The sequence below is a fragment of the Toxotes jaculatrix genome, chromosome 23 (assembly GCF_017976425.1).
Source record: "Toxotes jaculatrix isolate fToxJac2 chromosome 23, fToxJac2.pri, whole genome shotgun sequence".
NCBI lineage: Eukaryota > Metazoa > Chordata > Actinopteri > Toxotidae > Toxotes > Toxotes jaculatrix.
This window is the reverse complement of record NC_054416.1, coordinates 12,478,872-12,501,019: the sequence shown is the minus strand read 5'-3', so window position 1 is coordinate 12,501,019 and position 22,148 is coordinate 12,478,872. Positions and strand designations below refer to the sequence as shown.

Genomic DNA, 22,148 nt, shown 5'->3' with positions numbered 1-22,148 from the left:
GTCTAGCGACGCAGTTTTTGACCCTTCTTTTGATTTGATCATCACTTCTAAATTCACTGGCTTGTGTAGCAGAGCCACAGGGTGTTTTTTTTTTTTTTTTGTGTTGGCTTAACTTTAGTGATCGTTCTAAAACCAAGCTGTGTGGGGGGCCCCCGACATGGACTCTGACTCGTGCTTCCTCGCTGATCTAATGGTACGGCTAACGCGGGGCCAAAGCCTTCCTCAGGGGTGACTCCATTGATTTGTTTTGTCATTGAGAAACTCAGCAAATCCAAAACCCTGCAGGTAAGCAGAATAAAAATAATCTGCTTTTTCTTGATATACTCGGGGTTGGGAGTGTTCGATGAGCCCACATACCACATAGCATAAGCCTGTTTTTTTGCAATAGATTTGTAGACAATCCTCCAATCAATCCTAATTTAACAAATATTTTATATATTTACTGACTTTAAAGACATTCACTGACTGTTTGTGATGTTCTTTCAGCCTAACTACATATTGTATTGATATCTGTTGCCTTGGTGATAAGAAAGCATAACTGAAAAGGGCAGAGGGCAGGCTTTGCAGCAGAAGCCGTCCAACTACAAAGACTCAAATGAATGTTGATTTGTGGTCGGTGGCGAATAAACGGGGGGTGGGAGAGGGGATGACGGGTGACTCCAGAAAATTTTATCGCACAACAAAGGTGGGAGACGAGGAGGAAGCTGCAGACAAAGAGATGGAGCATCAATATGAAGTTGGGAGGGCAGGAAGGGAGAGAGAGTGAAAGAGAGCGAGGGCAGGAGCATTCATCCAGTGCATGGAATCAGTCGAAGAAATCAATTTTTAATTTGGCCGTCAGGATGGCAAAGCTGGCGTACCAACAGCGCTACCATGGACTTAATTACACAAAACTGCCCCCGGGAAAGGGAAGATGAGAGGCAGAGAGAGGTGGAGAGACGTGATGAGAGAGGTGGGAAGAGTGAGGAAGACAAGCAGGAGGGGGGGGGGGTGTGAATTGGGTGATAGCAAGGTCACCGTCTGGGAGAGAGATGGAGAGGTGGAGGTTGCGGTAGAGAGACAGACGGTGACGTGAAGAAGAAGAGAGGAATATGTGCAAACAAGCCTGGGGGAGGGGGGGGGGGGGGGCTGAGGAGCAGAGAGAGACCTGATTTCACACCACACCACCCTGACCGCGAGCCTAGAAAACACGTACACATCACACAGCGTATGATCATAGCATGTGGGTAACTTTGAACACACACGTATGGGCACATGCGCGCACACGCGTACACAGCAAATAAAAAAAAACTTCATAGGGCTTCAGTGCCTCTTTTGGTGCCTTTTTACTCTCCTTCTGCTGTGCTCTTCCTTTGGATTTCTGCTGCCTGGAGGGGACTGGCCAAGCGTATCAAAGGCGTTTGACCACGGTGGCGGCATGAAAGCCTTGCCCCGGACCATAACACCAGTGATAATCCAAGCTGTGCCACTGAACTAGCACAGGATGAAACACACCGCTGTCTAACCCCTCCCACCCACCTCCCCCTCAACCACTCACTTCCCTCTTTGCTTTCAGCTACTACGACTCTACCTGGTGCTCTCGGTTATTCTCATTGCAGGTTTCCTCGGTCCCTTTCTTTTTGCTTACCTCCCTGACTCAGTTCAGCTGATGTACTCATTAGAGCTTGACTGCAGCTAGAAAGTCGAGCCCATAAGACTCACCAGGAAAAACAAGCACTAAGCTCATGCTTCTAGTAAGATAAAACTAACAAACTACAGGATCTGGTATTCAGTCTTCCATGTATTACTTTAAGTAAAAAGAAGTCTGCAAACAGAACAGAATATACATCTTTCTTCCTGTGCTGCTGTTTATCCTCAGGGGGGAAATGCATCATCGGCTCCACTGTAGTGCCCAGAAGACATCTCCAATCATGAGGCCATGATTTTCTCAAAGGCAATGACAAGAGGAATCCAAAAGCTGTATTTAAGCTCCCAGAAGCTACCGATGTAAAAATGGAAGGAGCACCATGACTCCACACAGATATGAAACAGGACCTTCTTCTACTGTACACTGTCTGTTCACCTTGGCTACATGCACCTGGTAGCACTTCTTACTAATCTCATGTTGACCCCATAGTATTGAAATCTTAAAATTCTCAATCGACAATAGGCCCTTTGGAGTTAGGAGAAAGTGCATCATGCTGTCAGAAAACTATTTCTCTTGATTTGAAGAAAAGAAGATGTTACAGTTCTATTCTAGACAACACAAAGTTTTGAGACCTGATTTGCTGCACTGACCCAAAGCATAGCTGCTAAATGAAAAATGAATGCCCATGTCTGATGTTTACAGTGAAACTACTTCCTGGATTTTGCCTGGAACTATTCCCTTCTCTCTCTCTCTCCACCATATCACACCTTTACCTCCAAACTGTCACTTTTTCTCTCACTTCCCTTTTCTTACTTCTGTCCGCACTTTGCAATCCATTCAAATTTGCAGCTGAAATGCTCCATTATTCCCTGAAACATTTTCTCTTTTTAAACATTATACACGCTGAACTTGCACTTTTAATTCAACTTCCACTTCTGGCTGTTTCTCTATGCAGCACCTACTCTCACTTAGCTGCTTATTGGGAGATCACTCAGTCTATCCAGCAGAGTCTTACATGCTCTGCTTCTCCAACCATCTGCTCTGACGTTCCATTTCCAGTTCCTTGCGTCCTCACATTGCTTCTTCGTTTTCACCTCCGTTTGTTGCTGTTGGCACTTGCCATTGTCTGTTATCCTATGTTTCACAGCCCGTCCCACTCCCCTTCCCTGTGCTCGGTCTGTACGTTGTCTGTAAATCCAGTCTCGTCTTGATGAGAGAGAGGATAGTTAAACGCCTTGGGAAGTTTAAGACCCACTAGGGATCTTTCTGATAGCAACCCAAATAATGAAAATGTAATTCTACAGGCATAATTAAGTTAGAGATAGGGCGATTACTGTGCAATCCATTAAAAGTGATGGCAAAAGTAATTACTTATTCAATCAGCGTGGTTTTATGAGGAAATGTGATGGCACCATGTTGCGTCGCCTCTATACAAGTCATTACATTTACAAGGACGTAATACTTTAAGCTGTGATTGGTCCTCCTGACAGCTTGTTAAGACATGAATTAAAGTCCTGCTGAAAATAAAAGTCATCTTTTTTGTCAAAGTTGAAGAAATAAAGTTTTATAAGGCAACTGTCCTCTACACATCCATCCATGACTGATGTGTGGCTGTGTATCTGTGTGTGTGCGTGTGTGTGTATAGTATAAATCTGAACCTGCCTGTGATTTTCTACCATCCCGCTGTGGAGTGTGCAGTGCCTGTGGACGTGTTGGGAGGGAGGAAGCATGGAGGAAATAAACACTTGAAACGGATTCAGGAGACTGTATGTCTGACACCTCCTACTCTCACATATGGGAGTTAAATCTGCACAGACTGAAAATTCTCAAGTGACTCAAAGTCAACACAAATGTGTTTGTGTGAGTATGTGTGATGATGACGCTGTTCCCCAATTTGCAAATTTTTTTTCCCACTGCCATGTTGTTTGGAACAAGCCAATCTTACCCTTTAATTGACAAAAAATAGTAAAAAAAAAAAAAAAAAAAATCAGGATGGTCAGGTCTGAGCTGCTACCAAAGCAAATAACCTACTAGCTGGAGGCAGGGGAATGCAGTACAAAGAGTTGTGTGTTTGATGGGTCACAAACTGCACAATCACACAGATCCACTCACGTCTTTTAGGCAGCCCATGAAGTTGTTGCTGACTGGTGATCCGGGCAGGTCGGCGGTGTTGGGGCTCCCTCCAATGTAGAAGAAGTCATCGGAGCCCAGCATGGTGTAATCTTCCTGGGTGTAACCAGTGGTGGTCAATATACCATCCACTGAGATGGTCACCTGGTACAGGCATGGCCCAAAAGAGACAGATGAAAAAAAAAAAGACGGAGAGAGAAAATAGAGCAGGGACAGAGAGAAAAAGAGAATGACGAGAGAGGAGAGAAATTAGAAGAATGAGGAGGAAAAACAAGGAAGAAAGTGGATTAAACATCGGTGATAGGCGTGGCTGAGCCCTAAATGATATCGCTTGGTTGGTTGCTTTTGGTGCCAGTCAGACTGGGGGCTTTCACTCTAGAGTGCAGTTGCTAAGGTAAAACCAATGGAACAGTGTTGTGCTTGCTGTCTAATCACTGGCAACAGTACAAGGACAATCCTGGATCAGCTGACTAAAGGGAAAAGTACGTTTTAACTGCAGCCAACACTGACTGCACCAAAAGGACAATTTCAATTCAATATAAGTCACAAGCAGCCACTGCTTATTAAACAATGAAAACTATCCAAATCAAACAAACAAAGTGTAACTTACAATCAAGTTTAAAAACCTGATCTTACAGGTAAAACTTTTAAAATAACAAAACATCTGTCTTCCCTGTGACTAGCGTAGCCTTTCTGCAGCATTCCTCTGCTGAACCAGTCCTCATTCAAGGAACTACCAGTAAAAATAACTCTCCTTTCAATATTTAATTGCCTCAAGTCTCGTCTTTTGTGCAAGGTTACATTCTCTGTGCTGCGCGTTTGATCGCTAACAGAGCAGAAAGCGCTGGGTGGAATCAAACACACAGCCGCGAGCCGATGGTATGAGATAGTGTGGATTGAAGCGTAGAGAGAAAGACTTAACATCCGAAAAAAATATTTTTAAAAAACAGATGTACAAACAGTTTTTTTAGGCTCCCCCAGGCTTATCTGTAAGACTGTCATTTTTATTTTTATTGTTATTTATTTATTTATTTATGTGTTGCTCAAATGATATTTTGATGCCTGTAAAATTAAGTCTCAGTTACCTCATATTACTCGAACATGACCTGATCAGAGGGGTTTTGCCCTAAATTACAGCAGCTTGTGTGGAGACTCTGGCACTGAACACTAGACCTTGCGAGGTGGAGCAACTGTTTTAAATGTTAAGGAAAACCTTGAACCTTGTCAGTTGAAAGAATACCTGAATAAAAACGAAACATGGGATAGACTCAGTTGATATTAGAATGCATCTCAAATCATGATAAGGATTTACTCCCGGAGCTATCAGAAATGAAATCTTATCTTTTTACTTTGCTGTTCAAATGCTTGATGAAAACATTAATTAGCATAATTGGACGTATTGGTATCACATTATCTATAAATACCTGCTGTCAGTGCCAAAGCTACCGCTACTGCTGCACACAACATCCCACAAACTAATGCCGTTTGATTGGGAGAGACTTTTGCAGTTAGCGACCAATTTATTGTCTAATTATCCTAAGAGAGCTGGCCTGGGCGGAAGTGAGGCGCTCGTGTCTCTGATTCAACATCTGTTATTCTGCATAAAACGTACACAACATAAATACCGAACTGCCGGGAGCCACAACCATCTGTTTTCCATTACCTTTGCACACTCAAAGGTGACGCTTGCACAACTTTTCTTCTTTTCACCCTAAGCCTAACATGGCAGTACTTATATTTGCATGTTGGATCTAGATGCAACTACTTTAGCAAAGCTATGATAAACATAATTTTACAGTAACAGGCTATGAGTCTATAAGGCACAGTTTCACTTTGCAACAAATTTATTTCAGTCTATACAATATAATCTAAAATCTAGTGCCGGTCCACAAAACATTCAAAAGCAGAAAGCTGAAGAGAAACTTTAGCAACTGCACTCAGCAGATCAGTCGCCCCAGCTGAGTGTTCATCTTCTCTTTTTCTTGACTGTTTTTCTTTTCTTTCTTTCTTTTTTTTTTGCCGTACTTCCCTTTTTAAGAGGGCAACTCATTTTTATGTCTGCTGTTGCGACTCGGTGAGAAAGAGGGATCATATTGGCAAGATGTATCGAGCATGAAGAATCTGCGGTAGGCGACAGTGCTGGTGTGTTGGGCTGTTTGGAAATCTTTGATGGGACTTTCAGCAGGGCCACTTCATTTATCCCACAGTGACAGGAGAGACATTAGAGGCGGCTAAGGAGGAGAAACAGGGGGGGCACAAGTCTCACGACATTAGCCTTTTAAACCAAGTTCCTTGCCAAAGCCATCTACCTTCAGCATGACTCCTCCTTTCAAGGTAATGATATGGATTTGAGATGTCAAAGGGCAGAGATATAACCTGTAAAGCTTGTAAAATTAAAATGCTGACTAAAGGTATGGAGAACACCAACATATTTTATGGCCAAGCTAGGCCCTTTGTATTTGGGAGGGTTGGGGACGGTACATCTTCAAGGCTGGATGTGCTCTATGGGGCCATGAAGGATTAGCATTGGCTAGCTGCCAGACACCTATAAAGTTCCCAACTCAAGAGGGAAAAGCAGAGATTAGCAGTGTATTTGTTCTGTCTTTCTTTCTCATGCTCTCTCCATCATCCCTGATTTCACAACATAAAAGGTTCTTCAAAGCTTTTAATGCAATGCAGCGTATGAAAAAAGGGACCTGGGGCAATCATATACTATTCAGGGATTCACAGTGGATTCACACTGTGATCAGATGTTGGACTTTACTAGCAAAAAAACAAAAAAAAAAAACCCACAGAGACAATATGTCAAAGATCCAAAACAAACATGCATTATTATTATTCCCCGCAAAAAATGAACAAAAGCAAAACAAAGTGTTTCTTCTGAGGTAACCTTGTAATTATTCACAAAAGCTAGTCTTTGCTTCAACCAGACTGCCACCCATCCTATTGACTAACATTACATGCACTTGCATCACTGGCCGTAGGAGGTAAAGGGTGATGATATCACAGGTTGATAGTTGAAATACCCTGTTTCTCTCAGCCTGGAAGTCATATAGCCTGGAGGAAATCTGCATGCATCCCTGTCTGAAAACCTTTGCTGCAAAATGCAGACAGACTGTTCTCTAAATGAATCCCAACAAGGCAAATATCAAGATTATAGCAGAGAGATTTTGGCTGCTTGTACTCCCTGATATTCGTCATTATTATCTTGTAAATGTGGATATTTTACTTTTACTTGTCACCAAGACAAGGAAGGTCATGTGATACTGACCAACACCATAAAGAATAATCTACATATTCTGGATCCACTGGTCCAGTACTCACCCTCCTGGTCCGGACAGGTAAATCTGACTGAAGCAAAGTTACAGAAACCACAAAGTCACTTAAAAATAAAGTTTCCCTTTGATAAAACACGGTAATACTTGCAGAGGTGGACTTCCAGAATTAGCTCCCTCTGTTATTCCTCTATACTTAATGGTGATAATAGCTCACAGGTAAAATTAATGGTTGATGAGCTGTTGGATCTAGGTCACTAAATGAAATCCTGCCAACAAGCGTGTTCCCTTGAGTGTTCGAGTATTCAAAGTAATGAAAGCAACAGAAGCAAAGCAGTGTTAAGTGAGGACATCCAGAACAGCCAGTTAGTGACCATCCAGTGCCTGGATACTGTAGCCTGCATAGTTACTGGATGTCATTCTATTTCTTTTCTTTAAGTGGTGGCATAGTCCATTGTTTATGATATAACAACAGTTGCTAATGAAACCAACCAACACTATGGCCTTATTTTCCTTCCTGAAACGGAGTTATTATCTAAGAGAAATACCTGATACATACAAAAACATAACTGGCTAATTAACACTTTTCAAGCATCCTTCTTATTCTCCTTCTTGTTTTCCTGTGTGAACTTCATTCTGCTGGATACACAGAAATAAAATCACTGAAACTCACAAAATATCCGGTCTAAAAATCTGGCCTTGTTCCTCCTTTCACATGTACCTAAAACAAGCAACTAACCTGCCCACACACAAAAAAAACAGCACTATTTAAATAGGACAACACATGTAATACACAGATCCAACTCCAAAGCCCTCGATGCTTCTGTTGGATCCCTCGATTTTTACCCAGCTGCTCTTCAAATACTTCTTTAGCCCAGTACACACAGAAACCAAACAGACCTGGCTGATCTGTGCTGAACTGTGTGTCCCAGATAACATGGAAAACACAGGCTGGAGCTGTTTACAGCTGAATATACTGTGAAGGGATTGACACAGCTCTGAAGTTCAAATCAGAAGAAGCATTTCATTTTACCCATTCACAGGCTACTGAGCTGGGGGAATGGTTTCCTTTATGTTTTCCACCTTGTATTGTATTCAGTCAATTTTTCGCGTGTGTACTTGTTCCTCATAAACCGCCGACTACCTACAGAATAACAACGCTTTAGTTATGGGTCCTCACATCCGGTGCACGGTGAACCGGAGCTCTTCTCCGAGCGGAGTCCTGTGGCGTGCTCAGCTGAGCGTGTCACCGGCTCATTGACCATATCTGACTCCATGACTGCAGGCTGCTGCCTATTGAGGGCCCCACAACGCAGATCCCCCCTCTCATCAAGTAAACAAGGATCAAGATGACTCCAGCTGTGCAGGGGGATTACACTGACCTCACTTACACTGCAAATAAAATGTCTTATTGAGTGCAATGAAGACAATAACACTATACTTGAAATCACAGGACTAACCCGATCCACGATACACCGCAACTGTGTTTTATTTTTATGTGCTCAAATTGCAGAGCACATGCTTGGAGATGTAACTACATCCCATCTTACACACGTGCACACGGTTCCCAACAAACTGAGGACACACACAGCTCGTCCACCGCCTTTATGCCTGCTACAACTTATGCACTAACGAGGGAGAAACAACCCAAAAAAAGGAAAAGAAATGAGGAGTAAGCAGAAGGCAACATAAGTGAAGCAGCCACAGCTTCTGTAAAGAGGAGCATCTAAATGAACCCAGGTGGAACTGAGGGGCTGAAAGTATCAAAGCGAGTCTGGAAGCTCATGTTAGCCATATGCTCCATATGACGAGGGGGAAAATGAGAAATTTTACATTTGATGGCATTTGAAGCTATATCCTGTCAGGCCTTCAGCACATACGGCAGAAAATAGCTTTGTGTGAGTCACTCACTCTCACCTACACACATCTTCTGTTCAGGAGAACAGATCATATTCTGCCTTCAGCTCCCAAAGGCAGTCGTGATTTTGAGCATCCAATCTTTACTTTGAGTCAGAGTCTGTAGTTTCTTTTGTCAGCAATTTCTGACTTATATGGTGGAGCACAATCTACATGTACAGAGATCTATCAGTATTATAATCCATGCACAAAGGTGGCAGCAAGCTTACCTGGAAAATGTATCACTTACCCTTGTTGGCACTACATCTGATTACTGTCAGAGATCTTTGCAGTGAGAAATGATGTGTTATATTTCGGTTTTAACACATAACATTACACAGGTAGAGGATCACACAAGAAACCCGTCATAATAAACCTGCACACACACACACACACACACACACACACACACACACACACACGCACACTTCCTCCCCATTAGTTCAGGTCCAAGCCAGACCCACAGGAAGGAAGGATGCTCAAGAGAGAAAAGGAAAGAAAGGGTTCTCGTGGACTCCGATAGGTGTCTGGCAGCTTGTCAAGATTTATTAGCCGGGCACAATTAATGTTGAGAGATGGTCCTGTCTTTCAGTAATAAATATGAAATATGTAGTTTCTAGGGTAAAGCATGAACCTCTGAGCTGAGCTACATCCCTAGGTTAGTAAAGACATGAAGGAGGGTTGGGAAGTTTGGGGCAAGTGGCATTTTGGCAACGGTTGTCAAGAGGATGTGGGAGAGAAAGTGGGGAGGGGGAAGTTCTTTAGCTGTGTGCCGAAAAGAGTTAAAAGGGTTGGAGGGTGAACGAAATCGGTTAGTACTTTTGTAAGTAAGGGAAAGTCAGACACAAAAATGGTTGTTAGTACAGTTACAACAAAGGTTTGATTCAAACAGTAGATTAGTAACACTGTTTTAGTAAATTTAGTCAAAGTGATAAGAGTCGGTGAGGATTCTTTAAAAGTCCTCTGCAATTTGATTGCTCAAACCAGATCCAGATTTGGACTGAATGTGTTATTACATGTGACAAGGGTTTGTTTTGGTTAAGAAGAAACAAAATGAATCCATTCAAGCTAACAGGGTGACACACACAAGCCATGCACTTAAATGGAGAGATGACAGGAAGAATGTGTATGGGGTGGGAGGGGTGTGGGGGGGGGTTCCATTAGACACAACACCAACAGACTAACTACTGAACAAAAAAAACAAATAAACCATCTGGCAAGATGCAGTAAAATGGGGAAGAAGTGGGGAAATAGATTTAATTGCAGGGCACAACAACACCAGACAAATGGGGAAAGGAAGAGAAGTTTCAATGTTTTTTTTTGTTGTTTTGTTTTGTTTTAGGAGAAGAATGCAACAGAAAAATCCATCTAGACACGTGTACAACAGACCGACACGCGCTGGGCTAGAGCAGCATTTGCACCCTGTGAGGGTGCTGATGAGAAGACGTTCTAGCCGACAGAGACATGCAAACAGGGTGCAGGGATACAACCACTGGATACTGTCAGTTTGGTGGTGGAAGTGCGGGATGGGACCAATGTCACCAATCACAGATGAGATCAACAGAAATGAGAGGGTTTTTTAAAGAATAGGGAAAATTGAGAGGGGAGAGCAGACATTTCTGTCTCGGTGAATAGAGCAATTACTATCCCAATGGTAGGACATATGGTATCATAACTATCCCTGTCCGCTGCACTATTAGGGACACACACACACACACACACACAAAAAAAAAAAAAATCTGTACTCTCTCATTATGCCTCCGCTAGAATTTCACTGCATTATTTCTGATGTGAGCTCAAAATTACTTTTGTCAAATCTGTGCCAAGACTGAGTGAGTCACTAACAGATACAGCGACTCTCTGCACACTCATAACTGTTTTCTCCAAGTCATGTGTTATGATGGATTGGCCAGATTTTATTCCTTGGGGCATCAATCCTCTATTCACCAAGAGAGTGAAAATCTGTCTCCCTCTTTACTTTTTCCCTTTTTTTTTTTTTTTGGTTTTGGAACGATAAGGTGTGAGGTCATTATTCATTTTAGTAAGTTAATTTTGAAGTTAAAGTTATAGAAGTAAAATAAAACAAAAACAAAATAAAATATAATTAAAGTAAATTAAAAAAAACAACAGGAGGGTGTGGCTAACATGTTTTATGGCCATATTGATTATATTAGGACAATTGATATATGTATGTATATATGTTAGCCATGATATATACATATACATATATACTCAATGCAATCTGTATATTGAAAACAAAAAAAAAACAAAACAAATAAAACATATAAATAAAAATTAAAAAAAATTAAAGAGATACTGGGAAGGGGGTTCAAGTCTCTTCATGCAAAGGGTGAGGCCAGTTAGTGTTAATGAAGGGTCGATCGCACACAGTTCAGATTTTCCCAGGCAGTTTCCTTTATAGTCTGCATCAATGGGCAGAGAGCTTCACTTATTGATTGGAAAGGTCCAGTGAAAGCAAGTAAGTCTGACAACAACTACATGTCAAGGGTGGTCTACCAGGACTATTGCTCACACAAAGATATTTTTTTTTTTTAAATAAGACCCCACTAAGGTGTTAGACAGTAATTTCTTTTTTCTTTTTTCTTTTTTTTTTTTTTTAATGACTGCCGCAGGTTGTTTTGGCAAACTTCCCCCCGCCTGCAGCTTAATAGAGCTGCAGTTGCTGTTTTATTTTCAATAATGAGCTTTAATCAGTGCTCTAGGTTTGATCATTTCTGCACCAGAGTTCAAGGGAACTACTGGCACATTAAAGCACTTTATTAAGAGTGCACATGCGTGTGCAAGGGAAGGAGTGTGTTTAGATGCAGGACTGGGAACAGCTCCATCTTCATCATAAATCAGCCTGAGGCCACTAATGGGATCAAGCCCTCATTTGAGGCCTACTTTACAGTGGGGGCTTTGGCCACTACATCAAGAGTTGTAAATACTCTTCATAAGTCCATAAACCACAGGATGCGAGTATAGATAACAGGTGGCTCCATAAACAGGCTGAACAGGTCCAACTAAAGCAACAGAGCAAGATGGGGGAATAAATGAACATAAAGCTTTTTTTTTTTTTTTTTTTTTTTTTTACTTCCTCTCACTGGAGCTGCCATAGTCAGCTATTTGTCTGCTTGATAAATCTGCTGCGTACGCTCACTTAAAAGGGTTTTTCTAAGAAAATAAATAAGGAGGAAACAGATTTACAAAAAGTAAAGGTAACTCTTAATTCTAAAACTTAATTGAGAAAATATTTTGCATCACGATTCTTTATTTCTTCATACGGATAGTGTTTGAAGTCAAAGGAAAATAACACATAACCAAAATAAAAAGAGAAAATAAACAGCAAAATAAATCAAATCTTAAAATCTAAATTTAGGTAATTCCTGTTTGTTTTTTGGGCAGACCTCTTAGGATGAACACGTCAAATCTTTTCAGGAAGGGGACAACTGGATGGCAATAAAAAGCAATAACATATATATAGAGAGAGGGCTAAAAGAAAAACAGAGAGGTGGAGTTTTTCAGCTACCTTGGAATTGATGGCGGATTGTACTTTCAGTAAAGCAAACAGAATAGAAAGAGGTAACGGAAAACCCAGGGCAAACCAAAGTATAAGACAATTAGAATGATATCTACCATATAATGCAGTTTGTTTACCATAGCGTGTCCAATGCCTGCGTGCTTCAGGAGAAAACAGGGGGAGGAGAAAGAAAAAAAATAATGACAAACCTTAAACTCAAGAAAACACACCTCAACCCCAAGAAAGTGGGAAAGAAAAAAAAAAAGAAAAATCGCCTTTTGCAAAACCAGCTTCTCCTTTTAACAGGCGACTCGATTCTAGCCAAAAATTGAATGTAATAGTAAAATATAGTTTAAAAAGAATATACCTCTCCTATTCTTTATGTAGTAAAACATCCAAATAAAGAAATAAAGAAAGCAATTGTATAACTAGTTTGTTTTAAAGGGTCATCTACAAAATAAAATCATAAAGAACAAAAGGAATAAAAGGATAACAATACATTTGTTAGTATGTAAGTCGCAAGTTAAGTAGAGAAAACAACAGATGGTTCACATTCCGTGAATGACACAGTGTTAGTTGTTGAAATTATAAAAGGTAAGGGAAAAGAAAATTCACCAATGAAAAGAATCAAATTGGAAGAATTCTGAAGCTTGTTGTTAGTAAAAGAGACAAGAGTTAGCAAATCAACTTCCACAGAGGGGACTTGGGTAGTTTTGATGGGGGATGTTTGTTTTGAGCGGGGAAGGGAAATGAGGGAAAAGTACATCAGTATTAGTATTCACTCTGACAGGCTAATCTGGTCAGCGGGGCTCGCTGGCGGTGGGGTCTACTCCAGTTCAACATGGCGTTCTTTATTACTGGGCATGGCCAATCGTGTTTCCGTGACTTAAAAAGGTGCAAAATCCCTAGTAGTCATTAAGGGGCTACTGTGATATATGTGAGAGAAAACCAAACAGAAATTATTGCATTGTGAAAATGAACAGTTGATGATAAAAAAAACTACAGTGCATTTCCAGTGTGATGTGAAATCACCAGGGCTTTTGAGAAAACAGAATTAATTCAGCCTTTTCTTGAGCATGAAGGATAGAGAAGAGCAGAAAGGAGGACAGAGAAATTCAGTTGAGGGTTATTGTATCTGCTGCATCCTGAAAGAGAGAGAAATGTCCATTTAGTCTTTTAAGTCATTTCCACAATAAACAGCATAGAGCCTGTGAAGGGGAAAAACATGTCAAACAGAACATGAAATGGAAATAAACAATGGAAACCATGTCACATGTCTTGCCCTAATGGCCCACTGTGCACAAGCTGGCAAATGGCAGTGAGATGGGTAAAAGATCCATCACCGAGATCTGCGCTGAGCTTTCCCTCTAGACAGAGTGGACATCTAGAGGACATCTTAGATCTTGATCTGAAAGTTGAAAATTGACAGCTGCTGTGGGTGACCACATCTGACAGCTGAATCTACGGGATCTGACTTATTGGAAATGGGACACTTCCAAACTGAAATTCCAATTTAGAAGAGGCACATGCAATGTTGTGCATGTACAGTAAGAGCAGTAGTGTGGGCGTGTGGGTGTGTGTGTTGGGGTGGTGGTGGTGGTGGATGGATAACTATTTGTTCATGCCATCTGTGTGGGAGCTGAGTCTAAGTGCTAACCATAAACAAAGTCCTCCCTGTGGGGCTAACTGGCCGACGTGAAGCTTCGAGCACGCCCACTCTTTGATCCGCAGGTCATGTTACAATGCTGTCACCAGTAACCCACTTTGTCTAATGACTCCTCTTAATCCATTAATTAGGTAAATAAGATTCAGTGGTGGGTGTGAATTTGCATATCCACACCACGCTGTACTCCCATGCCTCTGAGCTCACAAAAACAACAGCTGATGCATCAAAGAGTGGATGTGATGGGAGTCTGACGATGGTTTGTTAACTAAGACAAATGCACCCTTCCAAAGGTGACAGCGACTGTGGGTTTTTCTGGGATACAGCAGGGCAGAGGAGATGAGAGATTATGAAGTGCAACATTTTGAAATCTCTAACTTTTCAGATCCCTCGCAGGCATTTGATGTCTGGATTTTGAATTTATCTCTCTGTCAGTGCTTTGACAGTTCAGCCCTGGGACGGCTGTGAAAAATGTATCCTTCAAAAATTGCTGATGATCTTTGATACGACTCGATAAATTGATGGCACGGAGTGAAACGATGGGGGGGCGGAAAATGAAAGGCAGAGATTACATTTGGATTTCTTCTGTATGCATAGTGTCTGTATAATCTCCTGTGATGAGTAAATATACGTATGAGTGTCTATGAGTGAGCAGTACGTGCGTTTAAGGAGGGCAGGGTTATTTTGATTTTCCTGAGCAGGTCACAGTAAAGAATAAAGTCCACAGCGTCAGGACTTGCTGACTAATGGATGCTGTCTGTCCAGCAGACAGAAGGAAAGGACATGGATTTGTTCTTTGTTACACTGACTTTTGTCTTGCTGATTTGTTAATCATTCCCTTTTACATATAAACCAAGATGAGGTGTTAGACTGTGGGTTCATGATTCCAAGAGTAAGAAGCAGAAAGTGTTCTATGAATAAACTGCCTGAGTCGAAAGAAATGCAGCAAACTGAGCCACTGAAACACACTGATGTGTGGCAGTAGATGTGTAGAAGATTTACAGGAGCAGCTACAATACAAGTCAGACTTTTTGCTGCAGGCCTGAGAACTGTAAGTACCGCTGAACTGGTGCTCCACTGTCAAGATCAATCGTGCAGAAAATTAAACTTTTGTTCTATTTTTGTTATCAAACGGCAGAACGAATGGTGGGGTAACTAGTCGGTTGAAAGGGTTTCTGTCACAATTTCCCAACCCTGCTGTACTCCATGATGTTCGAGAAGGAAGTGTGTGAACGGCACTGATGGAGGATGGATGCAGGAAAAATGCGTGACATCCTTCTACAATAACAAACCATATGAGATGAATCCCTCCTTATCCCTCTCAGAAAGCATCCCCGCAATGCCAAATCGTCTCAGTGAGAGGAGGGGGGGGGGGGGGGGGGGTGTAGTATACAGAAAACACAGTGGGCTGACAACAACTGAGAGAGCACCAGAAGATAAATATGTCAAGGGACTTTGGAGATAAACATCTCTTGTACATGAGAAGAGGGACAGGAAAGGAATGCATGATTATCACAAAGAGACCAGCTCACCCTTTTCTGTACAGCTAATTTTACTGTCTTACAGTAAATTTCCTCTTTCACACCATACTTTGCCTCAAACCAAACACGCCTGGAGCCCCCTGCTGTGACAGCCCATCACCCTCTCTGTAATTGACCCATGTGGGAAAACGAAGGCTGTGAATGCCGATGTTTGCTGATGGAGGATAAAGCTCCTAGTCATGTAAACAACCACAGGCCCCAGACAAACAACTTTGTGTTGCATCTGTCCCACGGGGCCCCCTGGGCTAAGAAATCTTCATATATGAAATACTGGGGGATGACGTAGGAAAAGTGGGGGAAGTGAGCCAATGCTAGTGCTGTCTCTCTCTTTGGTTCTGTGAACGGTGGAATTATTCGTGCGCCTCTGTCAGCACGTGCAGGAGCCATACAGCATGCCAGCCAAGTTTTGGCTAAAGATGTGAAATGATGTTTTTGTTGAGCTGCTGATCTTTTACACACTCGTCACGGTGGACGTTACTGAATTGCGGCCACCAGCGAATAAGCTGAATAAATATTTAATGACAAAGCTGTGAAAATGATCAATGGATAGCGCAGCAGAGCCAAGATTCTCAGTCCAGATAGATTTATCATTGTAACTGAGAAAGTTCTAAGACCGATGGCCGCTATACTATAAATTTCCAACTTGGACCTTGAGTAAAAAGTGATAAAAGTGATATTGTGGACTACTACAACAGGGTGGGAGGACAATTGACACATGAAAATTCAGCATGTGTTGTAGATATGAAAGTACAAGCTCTATCCATACTACATACATCTATGTGCCTGGCTGGGTATTTATGCGTGTCTGGTGTATCAAACTGTCCTCAGCTACACAGACACTCTGTGGGTGACCCTGTCAGACAGAGTGGAGCTGGGCTTCAATTCAAAATAGCTCTTTCAGGTACATTTGGTTCCGCGTTCATTCCAATCATCCGGCATTCACTCTAGTCCGCCTCTCTCTAAGTCTGGCTCCAAGTAATGGAAACTGGCAGACAGGCTTCAGGTGCAAATATAAATGTCACTGCAATTACAGCGGAGAGGAGTCTGCAAACAAACAGTGTGCGAGGGTGTGTGCTTCTGTATAGGTATGTGTGCAGGAAAACTGCAGCAGAACATATTGTGTATTCCAATGCAGACAGTCATAATTCTTTTTTTTTTCCTCTCCTGCCTCCTATCACCCTCATCTCTATTTTCCCATCTGTGACTGACTGAATCTCTCTTTGAACAGTAGCCTGTCTTTCTCTTTGGATTTCATCTTGTGGCCATGTTCAATGTCAAACAACACTGCAACTGCAGAGACTATAAAACATGACAGTAAAGATTCATGGTAAAGTAACTAAATCATTTCAATACTGATCAGCTTTTACAATGTGCCTTTTATACTTGGGTTGATTTCATTGTACCTTTGTTGTGCGAAGTAAACAATGTGACATTGTGTTGTACTGTTTTGTGGATGCTCTCGTCTCCATGTTGAGTTTTGCGTCGTGCACTTAGCCTGACTTAGTGCAATGGCTGCATGTCTATTGAACTGGTATCTGCTCTTCTTAAAGGTGAAATACACTAAAGTTTTTCTACAGACAGATGGTTCATCTAACTAGAGAAGGCACAGTAATTTGGGAATTAAAAAAAAAGATTAACTGTACAGTTACCTTTTATTTCTGTCTTAACTCTGATAAATCTGCAAGCACAAAGCTAAAGCAGATGAACATGAATATGCATGTTTCATAGAAAGTATCTCTAGCTGCTCTTAATTGTTTACATTTTGCATGTACTTGTGAAAGTGCTTGATGAGGGGAAAAAAACGCTACAGGTAGGCTAAAGAGTACAAAATAACAAAGTATTAAGCTCCAGACACTGAAAGTTTGTTTTCTTACTTTTGACTGTGGGTAAATAAGGACAGAAAAAACAAGTCCCTGGAATCCAGCTAAATTGGAGAAAATAAATGACAATAAAAGACCCCAGCAGTAAAGGTGTGAGAGAGTGCTGTTGTGTTATTTTCCCTCAGAATTTAAGTGTGAAGGGGAGTCATTTTTGTGTTGCCAATTTGCACAAATGTTGCATTACACATGTTGAAATCCTTTGTATCTGTTGTAACAAAGACACTAGCTTCTCCACCGACAACAGTATCACAGACTGTGATTTACCTTCACTCTCTGCCAGTCTGGATGAGTTCTCCGGTGTTGTCAAGAGTCAGGAAATTATCAGAAGTCACTCAACTGAGGCAAGGGCACAGAAGGAAAATTGAGGGACAGCACTTTCCCAATTTTGGATGCAGGCAGCAGCTAAGGATGCCCGGGATCGACTTCGACTTTGGCGATTTTTTTTTACAACAGACTTTCGCACGGATTCAAAATGTCATAAAAATGTTCACTGCTAGTCTTTCTTTTACAAGGCTGCCTCCCCTTATTCTCTTCTTGAGTCGCTCGCCCTGCTGACTTGTCCTGTGCTCACCTATAATCTCTTTCTCAAACTCTTACCTGTTTCTGTCTCCTTAGTTTTTTTAATACCTATTCCCACCTGTTTGAATGTGCTAATGGTGCAGAGATTTGTTATCTGATTACAGGTCTGCGACACAGTGGGATGAATAAACATGAAAGTGCCGGAGCAAGTAGTGGCAAATGAGGCTGATGAGTGAGTGTGGGAATGTGGGTAGATATGCTAATGCAGTGGAAATGCGATGCAAATGAGCTTTTTTCCCCTCAAATGCACAGAAACCTCTTGATGTTGGTATCAAACAGCCGGGACGGTGTTTTAGCAAGAGGTGTTTGTAGTCTGGGCGATGTACAGGCAGAAGCTGTGCTTGAGGTACTGACCTCTGATCAGCATGGGGAAAGAAGCACAGGGGATATAAGTAAATTAAAAAAAAAGAAAAAAGAAAAAAGAAAAACCCTAAATGCACATCTACATGATGACTGCGCCTCTCAGCGCGGCTGGAGCACATTAGGAATACTTAAAATGTCATTGCCAGTAAACTGAGAAAGGATTACAGGGGTGTTAGCATGTCATTATGTACATCAAACAAATCCACTACTCCTGCCTGCCTTGAATAGCAATTCCTATCGTCACCATAAAAGTGCACTGCTTTATGTGTTGGCAAAGCTGAGCGCTCCAAATGGCATTTTCAATTTGGCCACAAGAGGTTCAATCTGTCATTATGCTAAACGCATTATGCCGAGCTTATTGAAATGCCAACACGTGAATGGTTGAAGATAATCAACAAATTCACTGAGTGACCAGTCACACGTTAAGTTAATTTACTTCTTTTGGTCAGTTTAACCTAATTACTCCTCCTCTGATCATATTTTTCAGCATTAGGGCTTCTAATGTCCCTGTATATTCACATGACCTGTCCGACATTCTTTTATCAATAGTATCATAGTGTTTAAACCAAGGATTCAGTTGTACGCAAAGGGTTAACACAACTACAGGAGTACTGCAGCCAGGGACGATTCACTACCCAGCAGCATAGCAGACACAGTTGCTAAGTGACAAATTGCTAGCAAGAATGGACAAGAGAGACAGGGTGAAAATGAGAAAGAAAGGGAGGGGACAATGAGCTGGAGAGGAATTGATTGGCTCTCTCTTAGGAGTTCTGGCTGCCTCGTGGAGGAAGGATGAGTGAGAGGGGAGGGAGTGGAGGGAAGGACTGATGGGGGAGGAGGAGGGGAGTAATTGCAGCTGAGGGGAGTATCCAGGATTCTAGTATTGATCTACTTATGGGGGGAGGTGGTTGATGTTCTCATTCTGTCGTCTCATATGAAACATGCCCTGCCAGTTAAAAGATGACTCCTAAATATGGTGATGTCTTAGTAACAGGGATTGCAACATATGAGAGACTGAATGATGAATGAAGGGTATAAAACGCTACAGTACATTCAGAATGTTCTTCTTTTCTAAAGGAATAATGCTTTTAGAAGATCACAACTCTGACTTGTTGACTTGTTCTATTTCTCTACATAAAAACATACAGTAGTTGAGTGAAACAGCATAGACAGTCTTATGTGTTGGATGTGAATACACACAATGAGCTACGATGTATGGAGGCTGGGAAAACTTTAGAATTTGACGTGGTACGTTTGTGTGTATCAGCTGAATAACTATGTTTGCCTTATTGCTTTTTATCTAACGTTGTCTTGCTGCTTGTAAAGTGTGTGTGAGGTTGTGCCTGAGCCTCCACAGTCATAAACAGCTGCGTGCCTGCAGATTCACAGTGGCCCAAACTTTGAACATAACTTTTTTCCCTTTGCACAGCAGTGGTCTGCTTTTTTTAGTGGTGTACCTATTTCCTCTTTGTATAGTAGCCATAATTCTGTTGTGACTCATGCTAACTGTGTTCTTTGTTTTGGTTTAATCAAAGGAAGTAAAGCACTGCTGTTGTTACCAGGTAGGTAAAGAACAGCACTTCCTGTGTAGCAGGGGACTGCAGAACAGCAAATACACAGGTCTTCTTAGAGACTGAATCTCCTGTGTGTTACATCAATCTGGGCTGGAGCAAAAACAAACTTTTATATATGCATTTCCCTGTAGATTGTTAGGCTGTGTTGTAAGTAAATAAAAGAAATCCTCTTTCTCAAAACTGCAATACATCAGTGGATTCTGATATGGTTCATGGTCACTGCCTGTGTGTAACAGATTATAATTCTCTACGTGACCTTTGGTGAACCTGATACCGATGCAGATCAAAGCTCGTCTGCTCCGGCTAAAGTCTGGGCCAGCAGTTGAACCTCAGGGCTGTGTATTCAGTGCTGAAAGAACATGAAAAAATCTGTTTGATCCATTCATTAATCCCATAGCTGCATCCGAGGTCCAATTATATGGAAAAGAGATGTGGAAGGGTGGGTGGACTTAAAGAAAATCAAGGCAGACAGAAAGAGAGAGAGCCAGGACCAATGATACTGTAGGTGAGAGAGTGAAAGGGAGGAAAGGGTGACGGTGAAAAGGAAAATTGGGATAGTACCAAAAAAAAAAGTGAGATATTGAGTTCAAAGGTCTCTCTCTCTCTAGACGCTGGCTAAGCTACTGGCCCAGTTCCGTGACACAGTGGACGTTGAATCTTTTGGTTGTAAAGTCACATAGGGGAATTCAAAGAAAACTTGCCTCTGTTCTTATTTTTTTTATAGAGAACAAACTCTTGTCTCTGTCCCAGTGTCCCCCCCCCCACACCCCCGCAAAAGCTCCCACTGCTCAGATACTCCTCTAGTCTCAGACGGCAGCCCTACACTTCATTTCCCACTCTCTGTTGTGCACACGATCACTCTTCCACTCTCTCTGCTTATCGTGAAACAACAAAAATACAGACATACAAGCACGCACTTCCTTTCCCCTGCCAGTGCGTGTCTCGTGTTTCCTCTGACTACCTTCAGCGTGCTGCGGGACCCAAGTGTGTGTCGAGCCCAACAGACAGACTGTTCTGATGTGAGGACGTCCTGATTGTTCCAGTGATCATCAACATGGAAAGTTACACTTCGGAGAATACATCAGTACATAGATTACTGTATTTCTGTATCCCTATCTTTGCATCCGACCTATTTCCAGGCACTGCACTGCTATAAGCTTAACAAACCATGGAATGGATTTACACTAATGATGCTTAAGTGATAATATTATAGATGCTGGTGAAATAAAAAAATCAGTATGAGTTAAAATTCTATGGTCACCTACAGAGCAGAGTAAAACATTACACTGCAGGCACAGCAGATTATTCTTACACAAACATTTCATCACATAATGCAGTAAACATGGCCAGACACTACTTTACTACTGTTCCTCTCTAAACAAAAATGGCTGCTTACCATTTTTGTATCGAGCTACACCAACAAAATATAAACCAATTCAAACTAAAACAAAACAGTCATGTTATTTAGTGCCTTCACATCAGTGTCTAATCACGGTTTAGTTGTGTTTTCGACACCTGGCAGTTGCTCTGTGGGGCCTTTATGCTGCTCTTTTTGCTGCTTAAACTTTTAATGCTGTGGAAATACCGAGTACGTGACAGAAGAGAAAGCTGATAAAATAAATCTGCTGACTGCTGTCAGGTCTTTAATTCAATCCTCCCCGTCTCACGGCTGGCAGCGGTATCAGAACCTGTGTGCAAATCTAATGTTTAAAGGCAATACACTCACACCTAAACATTCATCAGGAGTCCCACTGAACATCAGCCTCTACCTGATCTGCACTCGCTCTGCTGCTACTGTGCAACACACACAAACTGATTGATTGACTATGAGTTACTGTGATGACAGTAATGGGTATGAACACAATAACGCAGGCGCCAGTGGTTTTAGTTTCTGTCCAGGGTATTTTCAATTGAGTTGTGGCTGATTTTTCCAGCTGTCAATGTTAAAAGTCATCCTTGCAAGGAATACAGTCTGTGTAGACAAGGACTCTGCGATAATCAGAGTGGGAAAGTTCAAGTTCAAAAAGCATACAGCTACGTTTGCTGACTAGAGTGTCCTTGCACACTTCAAATCTGACCTATTTTGTGATGTGTTTAGGG

General features: G+C 41.7%; 1 protein-coding gene across 1 annotated transcript in view; it reads right to left on the bottom strand.

The window, feature by feature from the left end:
- The window catches only part of nrxn2b (neurexin 2b), a 511,829-nt gene that overhangs the window by 311,859 nt on the left and 177,822 nt on the right, over positions 1 to 22,148 (bottom strand). The window contains exons 6-7 of the mRNA XM_041030969.1: positions 12,586 to 12,609; positions 3,740 to 3,901 (exon numbers count right to left, since the gene is read on the bottom strand). Of these exons, the coding sequence (XP_040886903.1) occupies positions 3,740 to 3,901; positions 12,586 to 12,609 (186 nt within the window). The remainder of the gene's footprint in view (positions 1 to 3,739; positions 3,902 to 12,585; positions 12,610 to 22,148) is intronic.